At 37.0% G+C, this 18,609-nt stretch overlaps 1 protein-coding gene across 1 annotated transcript in view; it reads right to left on the reverse strand.

Moving 5' to 3' along the window:
* Positions 1-322: 322 nt before the first annotated feature.
* LOC126297969 (histone-lysine N-methyltransferase trithorax-like) overlaps positions 323-18,609 on the reverse strand; it is a 118,992-nt gene continuing 100,705 nt past the window's right edge. The window contains exon 11 of the mRNA XM_049989285.1: positions 323-1,041. Coding sequence (XP_049845242.1) covers positions 868-1,041 — 174 coding nt within the window. The 3' untranslated portion in view covers positions 323-867. The remainder of the gene's footprint in view (positions 1,042-18,609) is intronic.

Raw genomic sequence — 18,609 nt, forward strand, 5'->3', positions numbered from 1 at the left:
TCTCTCAAAATTAAACAGTTGTTTTAAAAACAAAGCAGTCAAAACTTACAATTATTTATAAAACACATTTTGCTGTTTACATGACTCACACATATACAATTACAGTAATATGCATCCTGGCTGAATGTACAATTATCACCATAACATATTACTAAGAGCAGGACTGAAGACAACATGAAATCTTTGGTACCATATCAAGACTACTTACTTCAAAATTACTCTGTCACCAGTCACATGAAATTTGGTTATTTCTTCAATTTGCCACAAAAGCAATTTTCAGTGTCCCTTCTTTTATTTAATCACATACGATGACTCACAGACTAACAGGAAAATGCATTAGCAAAATAAAAATATGGAGAGGTCTGCCATAATTTGCCCTGTTCATGCAAAGTTTTCAGCCTGGGCAATAAAACTTATGTTCATACCCACATGCACTGGAACTCAGACCTACACAAGTATCACAATTAACACAGAACATACAAAATTATATATCAGAATACAGTTACTTAAAAAACCACAGGAAAATTAAACAAAGAACTGAAAATGAATGTCACATTGGATATCTATCACATTTCACAGCTCAAAAATATTCCAAAAATTTCCTCCAACAACACACTTGAAAGTTCATATTTTAAAATATAATACTTTAAGAACTACACTTTTACAATAATTTTTATCACAAGAGTATATTTGGTCACCACTTTTACAAACACCTTGCACATGAAAAATTGTTATGAGATTTGTTCTCGTCTTCAAGCCACACGCTCATATTGATGCACGGGTGAGCGCGAGAGCAAACACACACACACACACACACACACACACACACACACACACACATATCTACATATACACAAAACGAGAATTTCAGTTTAGATATTTGCGGCACTTTCGCGAACCACAGGTACATGGTATTTTTACATCCTCAAAAGGAAATTTGTAATCATATGTCAGTTCTTCTCCTTGTGGAATCCTACGAAGTGCAAATATTAAAATATGTTTCTTCCCCAGTATGTCCACCACCCGAGAATAGCAGTTGGGCTGAAACAAAATAAAGATGGAATTGCAACACACAATCTTAATGGCCAATTATCCTTACTACTAACAATAAAGATTGGAAAAAAAATGAGCTGATGTAACTAAGTAATACTCCATACATTAATGAACAAGCTGAAAACTATAATTCAGCACAAGGAGCATTTACATACAGGATACTGGCACTGGGACAAAGTTGATGCCACAGCTGCTCCCATTCATGTCCTACTAGAGGCAGATCTGGAGAGCTAGCAGCCTGACAAAAAACGTCAAGCACCCGGAAAGGGAGGAGAAAATGACATGAAACTTCACGGCTTCAGATCAATTGTGATGTTACCACAACAACTACAAAATGGAATTTAAAAAAATGAAATCAAATTTGCATATAATTTTTCAGTAAGAGCACACTCATCAGTATGATATTGTACCCCCTGTGGCATTTATACATGCACCGATTCAGTTGTGAAAGGTGTCATAAAGCTGTTGTATTCTCTCCTGCAGCAAGCTGGTCCACAGCTGTTGCAACTCATCCTTTATATCCTGGGTACTGCCACTGGGACGAAATTGATGTCTCAGAGTTTGCCCCCATTTCTGTTTTATATGGTGAGGATGCAACATGTCCACGATTTACACTTCTGTTGTCCAAGTTCCCTCAGTCTCTACCAGCCATAACCTGAAATCATATCCGATGGCTCCCCATGTCACGACACCAAGAGTAACACCGCCATGACTCCAAACTTTGGAAGAATGGGACATCGCTGAACAAAACGCAACACCATTCATCAGTGGTCTACTCTTTCGGGATATGGCACCATTCCAAAGATAGACATCTGTGCTGTGTCAATGGCAACCCACACATGGGATGGCAATTACCTAATCTGACTGCTGCTAGTATCTGACCAGTGCTGCAGGGTGACACAGAATGTTGCAGGGAGTCCATTACTTGCAATCAGAAGTAGCTGCAGATGTGAAAGGGTTACAATATGTTTGGTGCACGATACGGTGATCTTCCCTCACAGTGGTCAGACGTGGTCGACCGGAATCTTGACGAGAATACCTGCCTCACATTCCCATGTAGCCCAATATCAGGCCACTGTTACGTGCAAATGGTCAACAGATCTACATATTGGATGACGCAACAAGCTGGCCAAATGGAGACCTACGATGAGGCCCCTTTCAAACTCCGTCAAGGTGCTGCTAACACTGTCTCACCCAAGTCTGCAGCAACTCCCTGTCCTTCACTGACATGGAGACCTTATTGATGTCAGAAATTCAGTTCAGGATGGGACTATGAAGGTTAGTAGAATGCCCCACAGGTGTCCACTCACAGAAGTCTTGAAGCACAATATCCAGAAAAAAGGCTGTAATGTTTTAAGCGTAGCTAATATGCAACTCATATATGGTCGTAAGTAGTATTCCAGCATACAAGCTAAACAGCTTAGTCAGTGGGGTGCTAGAATGTCATACAGCCAATCCGTGTTCAATCCTACCTGCAAGATCAATTTTATTTTGTTTTCTTAATTGTTTAAAAAAATTATAACAACTTTTAAATAAAGTTAATGACCTAAGGTATCATCAATTAAATCATCAATACTTTCACTTTGTTTATGAAATGGCTGCCACAGGCTATTTAAATTTTGTATTACATTCGTCAATACTTTATTTTTAAAAATTAAATAATTTCACATGCATTTTTAATGGAGGTAAATTAAAGTGTTAATTACTATCATTACAATCTTATTACAAAATTGGGCGATCTTATAAGCTGTGGAAAGGTTATAAATATTCGCTGTAAATTCGAGGAACTGGTGTCTTTGTAAAAAAGTGCAGTTGCTCTATTGTACATACAAACAAGCATATGGTCAGGAAGTGTCATGGGCTGCACAGAACTAATTGAGCAATGGGCCTTACCTGCTACAGTGCCAGTTCTTTCCTGACTTTCACAGACACTGCAGGATTATGTACTGTGAAATATTATCAAAATTTGTACAATATTGTGAATTAAAAATGTCTGTCAATGAAGACACGCCAAAAGTATCAGAAGCTGCAGATTCATTATATAGTGAAGTGTTGAAGATGATGTTAAAAGATGCGGTTATTTGTTATAAAAGCTTGCGTGCTTCAAATAATTTGATTGCACCGGAATCTTGAACGATAATTTCTCATGAAGCCTGCTGATAGGTGAAGAAATTTACAGACTTATTATGAAAATATTGTCTGAAAAAATGCTTGCTACTGCTGATAAACTTGCTCACGAAAATGAAAATTGTGAAGGTGAACCATTTGAAAAGTATGAATACCACATCTTATTGGATGAATATGAACCAGAAGAAAAGAAGGCAAGATAGGTAGACTGTCTTTCTTTGGAGCATGAAATTAACATTGTTCTTATTGCAAAGGCTCACCACAGGTTGTAACTAAAAAAAAGGATGCAGCCGGTTAAGAAAGAAGGAACACTTATCCCAATGGGAAGAAGAAACAAAAAAAGGAGGCTATCAATTTGATAAGTACGCAGCAATCAGTTCTTGGATGTATCATCATTTTGTTGAAGCCCACGAGAATTATTGGCAAGTGTTTATACAAAATTTACAACAGTGCGCTTTAGCAGCAGCACTAGTTTACAAATTTTGAATTTAAAACTTCTGACAACTGGGTCCATAGATTCAAAAATAAGTATGATTTGTCAGCAAAGAGAGAGAAGATCTGTTTCAAGGAAAAAAGCGATGATCGAAGACATCTTACTTGCTGCAGACAATCTTACTTGCTGCAGACACTTTTTGAAACCAGATGTTTAAATTGATACCGAATTTCCACAAAGATTTTGTTATCAAAACTGACCAGGCAAGTAGTTATTGCAGCAAATTTAAAAATTCATTTTGCTCTCTATTTTTACAATTCTCTGATAAAATACTTCGATTTTGGTTGTATTTTCTATGCAGGATGTCGGTGTCAGTTGGTGTACAACAGGACTCGGGCTGTCAAAGAAAGCCAAACTATTTTCATCAAATGACACGACTATCTGAAAACATTCTACCTCAACTGTGTGTGTATTCACAAGAGGCAACCAGTAACACTGGACCCCAAGTTCAAAAAAACAGAAAAGAAATTATAAAAATGTTGTAATATGTCTTCCAAATCTGGCAAGCTAACAACAGAACCGTACACTGACTTTCTCACCCAGTGTTTGAATTCTTATGTGGGTCAAGAACAGCTTCTGTTAGCTATTCACTTTTAGGGTGAACAAGCAAAGCCTGAATTATACAACATAGTCTTTCAGAATGATAAGAAATCACCAACATGTACAATTAAAGTGGCTCCTCTGATATGTACTGCACTTGTTCAACCACTGATGTCTATTTTCATAGACAAGAAAAAACTCTGAGAAAGTGTATACAAAATTGTGCTTATCATATAGAAAATGAGAGACACAAACACCCGTGAAGACTGTATAAAAATTTAATCAATAGTCCACCATCAGCTCTCAATGCCAATTTTTAAGGAAATGATCCGATATGCCTGGTTTGCTTCCAGGCTTCCTGATGAAAGACAAGTTCTCAGGAATGTAAGTGAAATATGTTTTTCCACAGATCTTTTAAAAGAACATTGTTCCTGTAAGCAATCATCCTTCAAAACTGTGCAAGATGGCAAATACCTCTTGTTTTCAAAGTTTTTATGACAATTATCATTCTGGTACTTGCACATAAAATATGAAATTGACAAATGAACACATTATTGTAAAAAATTTTATACAATTTAAATTCTGCCAAGAATTTTGTGACAGAGGTGATTAATTTACCTCCACTGAAACACATCTGAAATTATTCAATTTTTTACAAGGAAAATATTGATGAGTGTAATTCCCTTTTTGAATAGCCGTCACAGCCATTTCATAAACAAACTAAAATTATTTATGATCTAACTAATAATACTTTAGGTCATTAACTTTACTTAAAAGTTGTTATAATTTGTAAGATAATTCAGAAAACAAAATAAAATTGTGCTTGCAACTAGGATCAAACCCAGATTGGCCGCATGACATTCTATCATGCTACTGACTGAGCTATTTCACCTGTATGATGGAATGCTACTTCTGACCGTATATTAGATATGTATAAGCTATGCTTAAAACTTTACACCCCTTTTTCTCGAAATTTTCTAGATAGTGAACTTTAAAGACTTCAATGAGTCGCTGTCCTTGAGGTATACTACTAACCTGTGAAGTGTCATCCCGAACTGAATTTTCAAGACCGGAACGTCTCCTCACGATACCATTCAATATCTGCTACTCTTCAGACCCTTTATTTTCTCTACCATTCCTGGTAAAACACTGAACACTAATCCACTCTGATGGTCACTCTACCTGTCTTAGAGAATTGCAACTCAAATCATTTACACAGACCCTAATGGGATGTCACTGTATGTTGACGTCCGACAATGACGTCTGTGTACTTCACTTTTTTCGTTAGGCGCTATATATCAGACACGGTGTTGCACACAAAATTATCTTGTTATTGTTATGTCAAAGGATGCAAGAAGCTGCAGAATGTGTCTCAAGTGACTTATACTCTAAACAGAAATCAAATGAATGGCACAAGATTACATCACTGATGATTTAAAAAGCAAACACCCTGTTGCAAACATAACCTATGTACAAGGGCATGCTGAAAAGTAATGCCTAGTTTTTTAAAATAAAACTTACGTTATTAACATTCTACATCTTTATTCTCCATGTCTACATATTTGCAACCCCCTGCCGCAAGAGGACTCTGAATGTAGCGTGTAACAACTATGACCATGCATGGGAAACGATGTGCTGTAATTGAGTTTTAATTTGAAGAGTTCATTCCCACATGGAGAAACCTCTCCTTCAGCATGACAATGCCAGACCACACACAAGAGTGCTGCAACATCTGTAACAATCCGACGCCTTGAATTCACTGTCATAGATCATCCTCCATACAGCCCCAACTTGGCCCCACACAATTTTCATCTGTTTTCATCTTGAAACTGTGCAAGAAGAGGTGAGATTGTGGCTCCAGCAACAATGTGAAATATTCTACAGTGTCAAAATCAACAAACTCATGTCTCACTGGGGAAAATGTGTTCATCACCATGGTGAGTATGTTGAGAAATAAGTATGTTGACATGAAGAATAAAGATTTAGAATGTTAATAACATTTGTTTTAATTAAAAAGCTTTAAGAGTTTTCACATAAAAAATGCAGAGGCATTACTTGTCAGCATGCCCTCATTCATTTCATTTCCTGCCAACAGCTGCAGATCAGCAAGCATACAGAAAATATGGAAGCCTAAGTATCCAAAGGTTCACTATGGTGCATGTGAATGCTGATAGTGAACCACTATGGTTACTGTGGGGCAGTTCACTAGTATTTGTTAAGTGTCCACACACCTATAAGAGGACATTAGTTTAAGGTGTGATCACACTGCACCTTTGTGTTGGCTTGAATTCTGCTGAGGAAACTTTCAATGGGACGTCCGAATGACTGTGGAGGGAACCAAAAAAGGTAGTGATGTTTGACAAGGATTGATGGAGGATGTTGAAAATGATCAAAGAAGGGCGGCTCGTTTATCACTAAATAGGGGGGAGAGTGTTGTGGATATGATAAGTAAGCTGGTGTGGCAGTCATTAAAACAAAGGCTATATTATTGTGTGTGTGGTCTTCTGTTGAACATATCTGACAGAACAGACACCTTAATAGTAATGATAACCTCAGTGTGGTTGCACACTATGTGTGAGTTCCTACAGGAATCAGTTAAAGGGGCATGCAATGAGGACAATAGATGGTAGATTGTGTGTGTGTGTGTGTGTGTGTGTGTGTGTGTGTGTGTGTGTGTGTGTGTGTGTGTGTATGAAAAGTTAAGAATTTGGGTTGCAGGGGAAGTGTGTCCAGATAGCTGAAGTGGTCAAGGTAATTACTGGCATAAAGCGAGAATTCTGGGTTTGAGTCCCACTCCGGCACAAATTTTCTCTTGTTGCCACTGAATTTAATTCTATGCCCAATTGCGGCTGACATCTGTATTTCTCTTATATCAAGTATATAATTTTATATACGACCGCTGTAGATTAAAACTGAAGAAACTGCAAAAAGGTGGGAATTTAAGGAGATGGGACCTGGATAAACTGACTAAACCAGAGGTTGTACAGAGTTTCAGGGAGAGCGTAAGGGAACAAATGGCAGGAATGGGGGAAAGAAATACAGTAGAAGAAGAATGGGTAGCTTTGAGGGATGAAGTAGTGAACGCAGCAGAGGGTCAAGTAGGTAAAAAGACGAGGGCTAGCAGAAATCGTTGGGTAACAGAAGAAATATTGAATTTAATTGATTAAAGGAAAAAATATAAAAATGCAGTAAATGAAGCAGGCAAAAAGGAATACAAATGTCTCAAAAATGAGATCGACAGGAAGTGAAAAATGGTTAAGCAAGAATGGCTAGAGGATAAATGTAAGGATGTAGAGGCTTATCTCACTAGGGGTAAGATAGATAATGCCTACAGGAAAATTAAAGAGACCTTTGGAGAAAAGAGAACCACTTGTATGAATATTATGAACTCAGATGGAAACCCAGTTCTAAGCAAAGAAGGGAAAGCAGAAAGGTGGAAGGAGTATATAGAGGGTCTATACAAGGGTGATGCACTTGAGGACAATATTGTGGAAATAGAAGAGGATGTAGATGAAGATGAAATGGGAGATACAATACTGCATGAAGAGTTTGACAGAGCACTGAAAGACCTGAGTCGAAACAAGGCCCTGGGAGCAGACAACATTCTATTAGAACTACTGCTGCCTTGGGAGAGCCAGTCCTGACAAAACACTACCATCTGGTGAGCAAGATGTATGAGAGAGGCGAAGTACCCTCAGACTTCAAGAAGAATATAATAATTCCAATCCCAAAGAAAGCAGGTGTTGACAGATGTGAAAATTAACAAGCTATCAGTTTAATAAGTCACAGCTGCAAAATACTAATGCGAATTCTTTACAGAGGAATGGAAAAACTAGTAGAAGCCGACCTAGGGGAAGATCAGTTTGGATTCCATAGAAATATTGGAACACATGAGGCAATACTGACCTTACGACTTATCTTAGAAGCTAGATTAAGGAAAGGCAACCTACGTTTCTAGCAATTGTAGACTTAGAAAAAGCTTTTGACAATGTTGACTGGAATACTCTCTTTCAAATTCTGGAGGTGGCAGGGCTAAAATATAGAGATCGAAAGGATATTTACAATTTGTACAGAAACCAAATGGCAGTTATAAGAATTGAGGGGCATGAAAGGGAAGCAGTGGTTGGGAAGGGAGTGAGACAGGGTTGCAGCCTCTCTCCAATGTTATTCAATTTGTATATTGAGCAAGCAGTGAAGGAAACAAAAGAAAAATTCGGAGTAGGTACTAAAATTCATGGAGAAGAAGTAAAAACTTTGAGGTTCACCAATGAGATTGTAATTCTGTCAGAGACAGCAAAGAACTTGGAAGAGCAGTTGAGCAGAATGGATAGTGTCTTGAAAGGAGGGTATAAGATAAACATCAACAAAAGCAAAATGAGAATAATGGAATGTAGTTGAATTAAGTCGGGTGAGGCTGAGGGTATTAGATTAGGAAATGAGATGCTTAAAGTAGTAAAGGAGTTTTGCTATTTGGGGATCAAAATAACTGATGATGGTTGAAGTAGAGAGGATATAAAATGTAGACTGGCAGTGGCAAGGAAAGCTTTTCTGAAGAAGAGAAATTTGTTAACATCGAGTATTCATTTAAGTGTCAGGAAGTCGTTTCTGAAAGTATTTGTATGGAGTGTAGCCATGTATGGAAGTGAAACATCTGTGATAAATAGTTTAGACAAGAAGAGAATAGAAGCTTTCGAAATGTGGTGCTACAGAAGAATGCTGAAGATTAGATGGGTAGATCACGTAACTAATGAGGAGGTGTTGAATAGGATTGGGGAGAAGAGAAGTTTGTGGCACAACTTGACTAGAAGAAGGGATCGGTTGGTAGGACATGTTCTGAGGCATCAAGGGATCACCAATTTAGTATTGGAGGGCAGTGTGGAGGGTAAAAATCATAGAGGGAGACCAAGAGATGCATACACCAAGCAGATTCAGAAGCATGTAGGTTGCAGTTGGTATTGGGAGATGAAGAAGCTTGCACAGGGTAGAGTAGCATGGAGAGCTGCATCAAACCAGTCTCAGGACTGAAGACCACAACGACAACATATGACCGCTGTAGCAAAAATGTTATCTGTTCTACTGAATTGTTAAATGAAAACCAAATATTGTTGCAGGCTATAAGGCTTATAGAGATTGTCTGAGTTATGTGTAGCAAACTTTTTCATGGACAGGGGTGGAGATATACAATTCGAATGTGAGTAATTTTTATTATTAAAAATTTACAGAGGCCACCATTCTTGTCTGATACCTTTCAGCTGATGTGACAGCAATCAACCAGTTCAAGTCAGATCAGGCTGAATCATCACCACCACCAAAGCCGCCTTGCCAATCAAATCACATTGCAGGAAGACCCGAACTGCGAGGTAGAGGGCTCTTGGAGCTGTAACAAAAACTCTCTCTTCCACTTAGGCCCACCATCTAGAGAAGATGCTGAATGGCTTATTTCCTTTAGCTTTGAATTTTGCCTTTACCTCCAAGATGCGTCTGGAGCAATTAGAGTTATCTTTTCCTGTTCCCCTGGTAATCCTCGCCACATAATTCCCATCGGTAAATAAACCAATACAGATTATTTTTCCAGACCTGAGTGCCATATATTAATTATAAGCCCACAGCAATACTGAATACAACCCTTGGGGGGAGGAGTGAGGGGGGGGGGGGGGGGGGGTTGGAATACAACAGTTATCAAACCATTTATGAAATTTAACAATGGATATTGACAACTGTGGAAGTCTGAATTTCCTTACTGTTGCACTGGCATTCGTATAACTTTCAAAATACGTTAGACATTAATTATCTCATCGTCCATGGACATGCACAAACAGGCACTTCTTCCATTCCACTAGCTTAACAGGAATCTATATCTTAATATATTGAGGCTATGGTCTTGTTCAACTAAAAGAAAAATACAATTTGTATTTTACTTATTTGCTTATTTTTATTACGATGTATCCTCACTAGTCTGGAATTTGTATGAGGGCATCCTGAAAAGCAATGCTTTCACTCTGAATTTTTTATGTGAAAACTCTTAAAGCTTTGTACATAAAACAAATGTTATTAACATTCTACATCTTTATTCTTCATGTCTACATGTTTGCAACCCTCTGCCGCTAGAGGGCTCTAAATTGTAGTATGTAACATAACTATGTCTCTGTACAAGAAACACCATGCTATAATCAAGTTTCAGATTGGGAGAGTTTATTTACACATGGAGCATCCCCTCCTTCAGCAATACAATGCCAGACCACATACCCAAGTGCTGTGATATCTGCAATAATCCAAAGTCTTGGGTTCACTGTCATCATCATAATCCTCCACACAGTCCAGACTTGGCCCCCATCCAATTGTAATCTGTTTCCAAAACTTAAAGGACATCTTTGAGGGTTTCACTTGATGGTGATAAAGTGGTGCAAGCAAAGGTGAGGTTGTAGCTCTGTAATTAAAGTGAAACATTCTACAGTGATGATATTAAGAAACTTGGTGTCTCATTGGGAAAAATGTGTTCATCAGCAGGGTGACTATGCTGAACAATAAATACATAGCATGAAGAATAAAGATGTAGAATGTTAATGACATTTGTTTTATTTAAAAACTTCAAGGGTTCACACATTAAAAATTTTGAGGCATTAATTTTCAGCACGCTCTCGTAGTATGTACATTTATGCTCACTTGTAGCATCAAGTAACTCTGGCAATTTTAGCCAAATGTATGTTTTGTTACTAACAGTATGTGACAAAACTACATTAGCATATCTTTTAGAGGATGTGAGGAAAATAATGAAAACCCAGTATGAGAAACAACAGAAAAGTATAACAGCATGAAGAAATGAGAAGAGCTATTCATGCTGGGTAGACACCACAATTCATCAGGAAATATGGCAGACCACACACAAAAAACAGAAAGAAAATTATAGAAGCATCTCACCTTTTCTTATGTGTTTTCATAGTGTATGAAACAGGTAAGAAAACAGATAGTTAATGAAGAGAATAATGACTTTGTGCATGTAATGCCAATTGAGGTGTGAAAATCTAATGAAGGAACGATAAAACCACACAGTTGGATTGTGGAAAGACAGGCAACGAAACTGATCATGCCCTTTCAAAGGAAATGTGCTGAGATTCAAATGATTCAAGTGATTTGGGGATGCCACATGAGCAGGGGTAGAAAACCAGCAGCCCGCAGGCCAAATGTGGCCCAAATTTTTGGTCCGTGGAGCTGTTTCCTGTTAAAAAAAAATTTACTTCTAATTCACATGAAACCTCCAAAAAAGTACAGATTAGTATGGACTGCACAACTGGATACATTTCTTGCACAGTGCAGGTGAAACAAGTGCCAGAAATAGTCAATACATTCCATATTTAATTTTACTGCTAACTCGCAATACTACTGGCCACAAAGATAGCCCTTCATGTGTATACTTGGTGCATATTTGATCGCTATAGACCTACCGCCATCACTTCATGTAAATAAAGCCAGCTTTCATATTTTTATAGATAATTTGCGATGCTTGCCTTTAATTTTAGTATGCTAGCATTTATTTTATGCTTTCAATTATGGTGAGCAGGTACACCAATCGACATTTGCAATGGTTTCTGCCTCAGTACCTTCTTTTTATTTTAGTAGTATAAAATAAATAATTGTAAAATCCATTTTTATTGATGACTTTTGAGGATTCCGCCTTACAAAGGTAGAAAAGGGACCATCCAGCGCAACTTCAGCAACTTGCCTTTCTCTCTAGCTTACAGCAACTAATAATAATGTTATCGACTTGAAATGTGTAATAGTTTTAAGAAACAATCATAAAAAAGAAATCTAAATGGGGGTCAAAATTTGAAAGTAAGACTGCTAAGTTTAGTGAAACATATGTAACTTTTTATATTTACAATACATGATGTTCAGAACTAAAATATCAATTGCCTCCTAAAGCAGATGAATATTACTCTCAAAAACCTCCTCAAGAGAGAAGACTATGAAGTCTCCCAAGTGCGGATGATACCCAAATGAAAGACCGATAACTCGACAAGCAGTGTGGCTCTGTGGTACAATGACAGCCTTCCATGTGGAGGGCCAGGATTAGCATATGTACATAGTTGATTTATATTTTAAAACATAGTTGCATGCTCTACAACCACTTCTGTGAAGCGTGAAATACATAAAGATTGGGAAAAAATGAAAAAGAGTAGTGCTCGTGAGGTAATTGTGCATTGCTGGTTTGAGCCTAGTTGCAGTAATTACTACTTTAGTTTAGTTCGAATAACTACATCATATATATATAAATGTTAATTAGCACATATTTTATTCTCATTTTTATGAAAAATACATGTCTTTTTATTTATAATTACAAATCAAACACAAAATCCAGTTTTCATTGTAGATATAAATCCACAATCACCAATCCTTTATAAATAAATTTGTTTAAAAAAAAAGAAAAACGTTTCAAATTATTTTTTTTCCATTGTCATGTACACTACACTTCATATAAATGCCTGTGGAACACAAATCTATCTTTAAGTATTTAACACAACTGGGAATCGAAGGCCACCCATGTGGCAGTTGGGCAAACTACCACAGAGCCACAAAGCCCATCAAAACTGTCCACTTGCTTTATAGTGACAAACAACTTCAGGGAACTTCAAAGAAGATTTTGTAGGGAATTAGGGAATTACAGAGAGTTTCATCGAACCACTGTAGGTAACTGATATTGGATTCTGAACGTCAGGTTCCATACACATACAAAAATTAGCAAACTCTGATCCCTGTATTGTCTCTTTGTCAGTTTCAGACTTATGGTAAAAAAATGTCTGTTTCAGTTCAAGAAGTAAACGTCATATGATGTCAACTAATAAAGAAATAGGACCTAAGAAAAGGAAAACTGCAGAGGAGTTGAGAACTTTTCAAGACAAGTGTACTGCAAACTATTTTTTTTTAGGAATATAAAACAAAACCCATACGTCTGACATGCAATGAATGTGTCTCAGTTCCAAAAGAATATAATAACCAATGGCATTATGAGACTAAACATGCAGTTACATTTCGTAAGACAATTGCGACAAGACCAGGTAAATGACTTAAACAAGAATCTTTCTACTCAACAGCAGATACTTACAAGGGCGAATTCAGAGTCAACTTGCTATGTGAAAGTGAGTTATGCAATAGCTCTTAATACTGGTAAAGAAATCAAAGCCATATTCAGAAGGCAAAATACTCGCTGAAATTGTGTCTCCAGGAAAGAAAAAGTATTTATAAAAAATACGCCTGCCTCGTCAAACTGTTACTAGATGCTAGAAGTGTGGACAACACTGGAAGACAAAACTGAAATAATTTTAAAAATCTTGCATCTGAGTTTATACCTTATTCTCTAGCTTGTGATGAATGCACAGATATGGCAGATACTGCCCAAGTGGCGATTTATGCCAGAGGTGTTGATGCCTATTTTAATACAACAGAAGAATTAGCAGAATTGTATCCACTTGAGGATACGATGAAGCAAAGAGAATTGTTGGAAGCAGTTATATCGACATTAGGTAACTTTTCGTTAAAACTTAAGAACCTACTGGGGCTAAAAATACATGGTGCTCAGATGCAGAGCATGATAACATTTCATATTATACAGAAGTAAGATCGCTAACAAGTGCAACAAAGTAGAAATGAGTGTTTGATTTGAAGCAAGATATACAATCCTCTTTGAAAGCAAGTCAATGAGACTCCTAGAGTTCGAAGATAAAGAATGGCTTTCCGACTTTGCGTTCTTGGTCGATATAACTAGCCACCTAAATGATGTTAATGCTCAACTCCAAGGAAAGATCAAATGAACAATGTCCTGGATTATTTTATTTTCACATTCAAAATGAAACTTGGGTTTTGGGAACAATAATTACAAACAAAGAACTTCACCCATTTTCCTACACTGTCAAAGCAATCATATGTCACACAGCCGGCAGTGGTTAAATATGCTTCTTTGATATCTGATTTAAAACATGAATTCAAACACCGATTTCAAAATTTTATGAAACATCGTCTGCTATTTTTCTATACTTTCTATGCCATTCTCCATAGAAATGAGTTCACAGAGGCTTTTGCAAATGGAATGCTGTGAAATGTGATGTGATGTGACGCACAGTTAAAAGAGAAATTTTATCATGGTGCTTTGGAAGAGTTCTATAAAACATATTTGGACAATTAGAAATAGCCAGCATTTTACAACATGCTTTAAAAATAATTTGATTATTTGGAAACACTTATGAGTGTGAACAGCTTTATAGTTGGATGAATTACACCAAAACACAAATGAGAACACGAATTACTGATGTTCATCTGAAAAATTGCTTGCATGTAGCAACAACTTCAGTTGACATCAACACTGGCTTGCTCAGTTCAGTCAGTCAAAGCCAGACATCCCTCTAACAATGTATTTCATTAAATTTTATAATAAATGTTCTTTCCTCAGATTTGTTTTATTTTCTTTAAAAAGTAAATTAATATTTCTTAGTTGTTTTGGTTCATACAACAAAAACTGGTAATGCAGCCTGCGAGGAAATTCGCTTTCAAAAATTTGGCACACCTGCCAAAAAGGGTGGCCACCCCGGCTGTATGAAGATTTCCCCCAAATACGGGTCCAGTGTCTAAATCTTGCACCATCTCACTCAGAGGAGACTGGAGCAGAAGACGTAATTTGGGCTGTTATAAGAATGAAGTGGCTGGAAAGACATGTAGTTAAATGAATGCGTGATAGATGGACTGAGGAAGTTCTTTTCTGGATTCAGAGAGATAAGAAACGACTGGAGGATTATCTGATAAAATATGCAGCAGTAACATGGTTGCGCATTCATAAAGTCTTTAACACATGGAAAAGTCCAGAACAGACTTTTTTAAAGCAGCAGGTGTCAATGTGAAGCATAATATTGTGTCTGTATGTTTCCTGCACAAACTGAAACACTGTCTTACCATTTTTGTTTGTCAGTGCTATGCCAAGAAAATTTATTTAAATTTTTTTTTTGTTTTTTCTGCTCTACACCCTCAAAAAACTGTATAAAATGTAGTATACATATATATATCATAAAGGAGCACCAGAGCTCAGTTTTTTTACTGGTTTTGAGTACTGGCTCACTCTCAAAGAGTACCTAGATACACTCAAGCTATTGTTAGCTCATACATCTATGTACATATGGTTGTATTATAAGTTCTTACTTAGGTAATAAGATCTTATATATTATTTTTCAAATATGGTCTTTTATTTTGTGATACTTGTGCATAGTTGTTACATTAACCATTCGTGTGTCAGAAATATAGTTTGCTATTAAATTTACACCTTTAATAAAAATCAATTTATATTGTATCTAAAATACAGGATTGTCTTTTGTTCTGAATTATTTGTCACCAATAACAATTTTGTTTAAGTTCTTAATATATTTATTATTTCTGAACTCTGTTTTTTTGTGCAGAGTGTAGTTTTTCTCGTAGATGTATACTAAAAGTGGAGATGTTGTTTATGATTTTGGTATGTCCTTTGTATGTTGTAAATTTTCATCCTGTTTATCCCATTTGGAATACATCACAGTCACTGCACTTAATTTTACATACTTTTGAGTGGTCTTTGCATACTTTTGATTGGTCATGTTTTTGAATTTTGTCCATTATCTTCATCCCTTGTTTATTCTCTGTGCAGATGCTAATTTTAACATAAGTAGTACAGAAGGTTTCACTTATTTTTTGAGAAATATTTCCCATACATGGAGGCATCACAATTTTTTCTTTCTTTTTTCTTTCTACTTTTGCTACAGTAATTTTTTCATTTATGTTGCACATTTGGCCCTAATTTTCTTTCTGTACATGGAGTATATTAGAATCATAGCCGCTGTGCTGTTTTATGTGCTGGTGGGTCACATGATGAATTATAGTCATTTGTTGTTGGTTTACAACATGTGGCAATTTTATGGTCACCATTATCGTTAGCTGTTTTTATGTCTAAGAAGTTTTTGTTCTTGCCTGTTTCATATCCAATGGTAAATTTGATGCTGTTACACATTTTATTAATTTGTTGGTGAAATTAGTTAAATTTTGTCATTATTTCCAAGAAATAGAATGAGTGTATCATCAACATCATGACAATAAGAAGACATCGTCTGCCCACTGGATTTATTCGCAGAAAAATTTACTTTCCAATTAATCTAAAAATATTTGCCTGGGTTCCTGTAAGGCAGCTACCCATGAACATGTACAGGGTGATTACAATTAAAGTTAAACTTTCAAACCGCTGTACAAATAACACCACTGATCAGAATGGCATCAAATTGCAACAGAATATTATCGGAGAAGGGGGAAAGCGTACTGCAGAAGAAAAATAAATAGTTACAAAATGCAGCATATATGGCACTGTAAGCATCATAATTTAATAGTGGTTGACTACAAATGACAAATGAATCATACAACAACGCCTAAGTTGTACGTTCGGCATTAAACAAACTGCACTACTCAGTGTACATGGGTGTACAGGTGTGATAGTGTTAGTTACATAAGCCCATATACCACGGCAAGGTCATATCACATTGTATGGGAAAAATAGGTTTTTAATCATCCTGAGACCAAAAATTGCATAAAAATCATCAATCTCATTGGCTTTTTAACTGTCCTGAGGCCAAAACCGGCATAAAAAGCATCAGTCAAAATCAGATTGGGTCATTAATTTATGTATGACTGGCACAAAACATGTTCACTACGTTGTCCACCATTTTCTGCAACAAGCTGAAATCAAGAAACAGCATGTTCCACAACTAATCAAAGTGTTTCCGAAGTGAGGTTCACAATGTGTTAGCAATGTAATGAAATCCAATACTCAGATTTGAATGTATACTGCAGAGACAGGCTGGACAGTGAAGGGGGAGGCATGTTTATAGCAACTAGAAGTGCAATAGTATTGAAGGAAATCGACGAAGATACGAAGTGTGAAATAATTTGGGTGAAGGTCACGGTTAAAGCAGGCCCAGACATGGTAATTGGATGTCTCTATAGGCCCCCTAGCTCAGCAGCTATAGAGGCTGAGCACCTGAAGGATAATTTGCAAAATATTTCATGTAGATTTCCCCACCATGTTATAGTTCTGGGTGGAGATTTTAATTTGCTGGATATAGACTGGGAAACATAAAGTTCATAACGGGTGGCAGGGACAAAGAATCCAGCGAAATTTTTTAAAGTGCCTTATCTGAAAACTACCTTGAGCAGCTAAACAGAGAAATGACTCGAAGTGATAACATATTAGACCTTCTGGTGACAAACAGATCCGAACTATTTGAAACAGTTAATGCAGAACAGGGAGTCAGTGATGATAAAGCGGTTACTGCATCGATGATTTAAGCCGTAAATAGAAATATTAAAAAAGGTAGGAAGATTTTTCTGTTTAGCAAAAGTGACAAAAAGCAGATTACAGAGTACCTGATGGCTCAACACAGAAGTTTTGTCTCAAGTACAGATAGCGTTGAGGATCAGTGGACTAAGTTCAAAACCATAGTACAATATGCATTAGATGAGTATGTGCCAATCAAGATCATAAGAGATGGAAAAGAGCCACCGTGTTACAACAACCGAGTTAGAAAACTGCTGCGGAAGCAAAGGGAACTTCACAGCAAACATAAACATAGCCAAAGCCTTGCAGACAAACAAAAATTACGGGAAGCGAAATGTAGTGTCAGAGGGACTATGCGAGAGATGTTCAATGAATTCGAAAGTAAAGTTCTATGAACTGACTTGGCAGAAAATCCTAAGAAATTTTGGCCTTATGTCAAAGCGGTAGGTGGAGCAAAACAAAATATCCAGACACTCTGTGACCAAAATGGTACTGAAACAGAGGATGACAGACTAAAGGCTGAAATACTAAATGTCTTTTTCCAAAGCTGTTTCACAGAGGAAGATTGCACTTTAGTTCCTTCCCTAGATTGTCACACAGATGACAAAATGGTAGATATCGAAATAGATGACAGAGGGATAGAGAAACAATTAAAATTGCTCAAAAGAAGAAAGGCCGCTGGACCTCATGGGATACCAGTGCGATTTTACACAGAGGACATGAAGGAACTTGCCCCCATTCTCGCAGAGGTGTACTGTAGATCTCTAGAAGAGCGTAGCATTCCAAAGGATTGGAAAAGGGCACAGGTCATCCCCATTTTCAAGAAGGGACATCGAACAGATGTGCTGAACTATAGACCTATATCTCTAACTTCGATCAGTTGTAGAATTTTGGAACACATATTATGTGGAGCGTCATGACTTTTCTGCAGACTAGAAATCTACTCTGTAGGAATCAGCATGAGTTTTGAAAAAGACGGTCGTGGGAAACCCAGGTCACGCTATTCATCCACGAGACTCAGAGGGCCATAGACATGGGTTCCCAGGTAGATGCCGTGTTTCTT

This window comes from Schistocerca gregaria, chromosome X (genome assembly GCF_023897955.1).
Source record: "Schistocerca gregaria isolate iqSchGreg1 chromosome X, iqSchGreg1.2, whole genome shotgun sequence".
Classification (NCBI taxonomy): domain Eukaryota; kingdom Metazoa; phylum Arthropoda; class Insecta; order Orthoptera; family Acrididae; genus Schistocerca; species Schistocerca gregaria.